The 4,931-nt window shown below is 40.9% G+C and overlaps 1 protein-coding gene across 3 annotated transcripts in view; it reads left to right on the forward strand.

Annotated features, from left to right (window-relative positions):
• The first annotated feature begins 769 nt into the window (after positions 1-769).
• Positions 770-4,931, forward strand: part of nrros (negative regulator of reactive oxygen species) — a 10,200-nt gene continuing 6,038 nt past the window's right edge. The window contains exons 1-2 of one of the 3 annotated variants that reach the window (XM_037973256.1): positions 770-1,217; positions 4,138-4,290. In XM_037973256.1, coding sequence (XP_037829184.1) covers positions 1,134-1,217; positions 4,138-4,290 — 237 coding nt within the window. In that variant the 5' untranslated portion in view covers positions 770-1,133. Of the gene's footprint in view, positions 1,218-4,118; positions 4,291-4,931 lie in introns of all 3 variants that reach the window. The other 2 variants (XM_017432346.3, XM_017432347.3) reach the window with 2 other exon arrangements.

The following is a 4,931-nucleotide window of genomic DNA, read 5'->3' on the forward strand; positions in this document are numbered from 1 at the left end:
AAGAGCCCATATCTGTTGTGTCTGTTAGCAAAATATCTAACAAACCACAGGTTGGATTTTAATAAATCTTTCAGGAAATAATCATTGAATGTACCTCTACAACTGATTAACATTAGGAGTTAATCGGATCAAAGATGGCCGCCACAGCCAACTGATCTTAGCAAACACAAAAATGACTACAGCTCAGTCAGTTTTACAGCTTTTAACCTGAAATTTGGTGCGGTAGTAGCTGAGACTCATTCAAAAACCATCCTCCAAGCACTCCACATGGGACGCCATTTTTACTTAAAACTCTGACATTAATGTTTGGTGTCAAGCCTGTGTGTCTGTTAGCAAAATATCTCGTGAACCACAGGTTGGATTTTAATGAAACCCTCAGGAAATAATCATTGGATGTGCCTCGACAACCGATTAACGTTTGGAGTCAACCCGATTCAAGATGTCTACCAGAGCTAATCAAACGTAGCAGACAGTAAAATGGCTGTAACTCAGCCAATTTGAGAGATATTGAGCTGAAGCTTGGCGTGGTAATAGCTGAGAGTCATCCCTAATGTGGACTTTGAGCACTAACAGATCATCATTTAGAGGGTTTGAATATTTAATCATGAGTTGATCGTAGTTTAAAGGTAAATACGGGCATAAAAGGCGGCGGGCGATATGCATTCCTTCGGTTTTTCAGTCTTCTTGGTCCCCTGCCTTCTTTGTGAGGACGCGGCGGTGTGTGTTTATGTGTGCACGTCTGCTGCTGCGAAAGGCCGAACAGGCAGGAAGGGCGTGTGTGTGTTGAGTGGTTTCCTCTCTCGTAGGTTGACTGATCAGAACGAGCGGAGGGTGTGAAGGGTGTGTTCTCGTTGGGTTTTTGTGGTGGCAGTCGAGCTGGCAGCCTTCGGTTCTGTGGATAACAAACAAAATTAGCATGATGTTGAAAAAGCAAAAAAAAAAAGGGCGAAACGTGCACGGTCCTGGTGGCTGTCAGCCGTTGAGCCTGAGAACCTCGGTGTGATTGCAGCTTGTCCATGTGACCCGGCTTCCGTTTGCCTGCCTGCTTCTGTGAGGAGCTGAGAAAAAAAAAAAAACAGAAAGAAAGAAAGAGAAAGGGGCAGTCGGCACCGAGCGATGCAGCCGAGCGTCGCATGCACGGCGAGCATTCCTGCGACTGCGATATGGTCAGGGGATCAACCGTCGGTGGCTTGGGAAATCCACATCTAACCACCAGCGTGAGTACGCCGAGCCGGGCTGAACTTTAACCTGTTGGGCTTTCATGAACGACACGCTTTGAGGCATGTTGACTAACAAATGGTTATTAATGCAGCTTTTATTATGAGTCCAAACACAACAACAACAAAAAGACTTAATCTGGGTCCGGACTGCAAATCCAGACCCAGATCGAGTCTTTCATGGACCCACGTCGGCTGTCAGATTATAGTAAAATTAGATTATTATCTAGACTATATATCTGTATTTTACATTTGCACGTATTGTCCTAAATGATGGAAATTTATTTTACGCGGGTTACAATAAGTAACTCGCTTCAGGTGTTTTTAATCGAAAACTCGCTTTGGGTCGAGATTCTGGCCCTTCGTAGTTTCACTGCCCGCGCCCAGAGATACAAACCTTAAAGAAAACCAACATGGCTGTCAGGAAAAGGTCATTTAAATATATATATATATATTATGGACGTTTGCTCAGGTGAATTTTAATTAAGCTTGATAAAACGGGACTTGTTTCTCACCTGCTTTAACGTACGAACTTCGCTTCATTAATGCTCATAAAGTGTTTATAAACTCATGAATAACCGACTTATTAAGCATTAATAAACCCTTTATAAGGCGCCCTTATAGTGAACGTTATATTTGTTGAAATGTTAAGTTTTGAGCCATAATAGGAAAGAAATTATCCTTATTTCTACAGTTTTATCCCAGTTTGAGAAAACTTTAGTGACGAAATAAAAACAAAGAGGTGGTAAAAGATTCGACTGGGGGGAACAAAAGGGAAATTACTGTCAGTTTATGTAAATACGTCCGCATTAAGCTGGGGAGGAACCTTCGTGTTCTGGTTTTATTCTGAACAAATATAAAGTCACTGAAGACGAGCCGAGGAAGGATCTGAATCTGAGAGATTCAGAAAAAATAAAAACAATAAAAGAAAAGAGAAATAAGCAGAAAAAGAATCTGCTCCCTGCGTTTTCATGACAATTATAAAATTTACTTTAAATATTTTGGTTGTTGTTGTGTTCATGTTTGTTTTTACATTTCCAGAACGGCCAAAAAATCAACGAAGAAGTCCAGAAATTTGAATCTAGAGAAGCCCAGCATGTTAAAACGTGAAGGAACCGGGTCGCTTTGGTTCCCAGAGACAAAAAAAAAACAATTTCAGCCATTTCAGTCAGATGAACCAATAAAACAATAAGTTTAATTTGGAAGAAACCACATGAACACTCAGAGACTCCAGGCGTTGAAATGTTCCTCTAAATGAAGAATCGTCCCGATTAAAACTAAAAACACGAACTCCTCATTGAGCTGACAAAGAGCCGGTGTTAATCTGAAACAGCTGAAACTATGGTTTTTGTCTCATCAGAGCCGTTTCAGCTGCTTTCTGCTGGTTAAACTGGATTAACACCAGAGCTAAAAGCTAAAACTAGCAAAGCGCAAGCTAAGAGAGGCCTTCTGCTGCTTTTGGCTGACTAAAAGCTAAAAGCACCACCTACTGTAGCAAAATGCTAGCTAAAATAAGCAAAACATTAGCTAGAATTATAAGTAAAAACAGCTAAACTTAACCCCGATTCCCAACTCCTCTAACTCGGATCCGTACGTGCCTGTCCGGTAAATGTCCGGTAAATGTTCAGTAAATGTTCGGTAAATGTCCAGTAATTGTTCAATAAATGTTCAGTAAATGTCCAGTAAATTGTTCAATAAATGTCCGGTAAATGTTCAGTAAATGTTCGGTAAATGTTCGGTAAATGTCCGGTAAATGTTCAGTAAATGTCCGGTAAATGTTCAGTAAATGTCCGGTAAATGTTCGGTAAATGTCTGGCAAATGTCTGGTAAATGTTCAGTAAATGTCCGGTAAATGTTCGGTAAGTGTCCAGTAAATGTTCAATAAATGTCCGGTAAATGTTCAGTAAATGTTCGGTAAATGTCCGGTAAATGTCTGGCAAATGTCTGGTAAATGTCTGGTAAATGTTCAGTAAATGTCCCGTAAATGTTCGGTAAATTACCAGTAAATGTTCGGTAAATGTCCGATAAATGTTTGGTAAATGTTCGGTAAATGTCCGGTAAATGTTCGGTAAATGTCCGGTAAATGTTCGGTAAATGTCCGGTAAATGTCCCGTAAATGTTCGGTAAATTACCAGTAAATGTTCGGTAAATGTCCGATAAATGTTTGGTAAATGTTCGGTAAATGTCCCATAAATGTTCGGTAAATTACCAGTAAATGTTCGGTAAATGTTCGGTAAATGTTCAGTAAATGTCCGGTAAATGTTCGGTAAATGTCCGGTAAATGTTCAATAAATGTTCGGTAAATGTTCAGTAAATGTTCGGTAAATGTCCGGTAAATGTCTGGTAAATGTCCCGTAAATGTTCTGTAAATTACCAGTAAATGTTCAGTAAATGTTCGGTAAATGTCCGGTAAATGTCCGGTAAATGTCCGGTAAATGTCTGGTAAATGTCCCGTAAATGTTCTGTAAATTACCAGTAAATGTTCAGTAAATGTTCGGTAAATGTCCGGTAAATGTTCGGTAAATGTTCGGTAAATGTTCAGTAAATGTTCGGTAAATGTCCGGTAAATGTTCGGTAAATGTTCGGTAAATGTTCAGTAAATGTTCGGTAAATGTCCGGTAAATGTTCGGTAAATGTTCGGTAAATGTTCAGTAAATGTTCGGTCAGTGAATCTTCCTCGATGGCATTAGCAGAAACAGCTAAATATGACCAAAGCTAAATTGTCTGAGCCCATCTGTCCAAAATAATTGTTTGCAGCTTTAAAAAAAGGTTAATTTGAACCAGGAAGATGTGAAAAATACAAATTCAGCAGCGCTTTTGGTACATTCTTTATGAGGAAGTTCAGCCATCTGTCATTATCTGCCAAAGACAAATTCAGCATTTTTTTGTGTGTTTTTAAAGCTAAACTGCATGCACACAGAAAGTGAAAACGTGCGTTCCTGTCCTGTTTCCGAACAGCGAGGATGAGAAGATGCCGGCCCGCGGGCTCACTCCTCTCCTGTTCTGCTTGTTGCCCGTGTGGACGATCCTGACGCCAGCTTCGGGCCACCCTCAGCACAGCCCGTGCTCGCTGGTAAGACGCCTTCCTTCTTCCCGCGGCGTTCGACAAATAAACCTACATTTACCCACAAACAGAAACGGCCTCAGCAGGCGGACTCTTACAGCAAGAAGCCGAAGAATTATAATAAGTTTTTTTAAACTCATTTCTGGGAAGAAGAACTCTGTATTTCAGCCACACAAAGGCTATTTGTGTCAGATTTAGAAACTATGAGCACAAACCAGCACTCATACCAACAAAAGATCTGTATTCCTGAACCAGGTGTAATCTGGACTTGTTGTGACCCTTTAATCAGAGCCTCCAGGATTTTGCGATGTTGCGATCACAACTATTAATGCAAAATCAAGCAAACCCCGCAAAATCACAACTTTTTCCAACTTTGCCCAAAACACCGCAACTTTCCCGCAACTTTAACCCAATATTTATTGTTTCTGAAGTGATTCGCCACCGTTTCTGCGGTCTAGTCTCTTCTTTGTGGGTTTGTGTAGCGTGGAATACAAAATACGCCCAAATAACTCAGGAAGAAGACACGTGACGTCACTTCCTGTTAACATCAGAATGCCGGGAGCGTGCAGGAGCAGCGACCGAAGCCAAAATGTGCGCTAATGCTTCACATTTGCCCACAAAGATTTCAGCAAACCAGTTTCCTCCCCAGC

The sequence above is a fragment of the Kryptolebias marmoratus genome, linkage group LG21 (assembly GCF_001649575.2).
Source record: "Kryptolebias marmoratus isolate JLee-2015 linkage group LG21, ASM164957v2, whole genome shotgun sequence".
In the NCBI taxonomy this organism is placed as follows: Eukaryota; Metazoa; Chordata; class Actinopteri; order Cyprinodontiformes; family Rivulidae; genus Kryptolebias; species Kryptolebias marmoratus.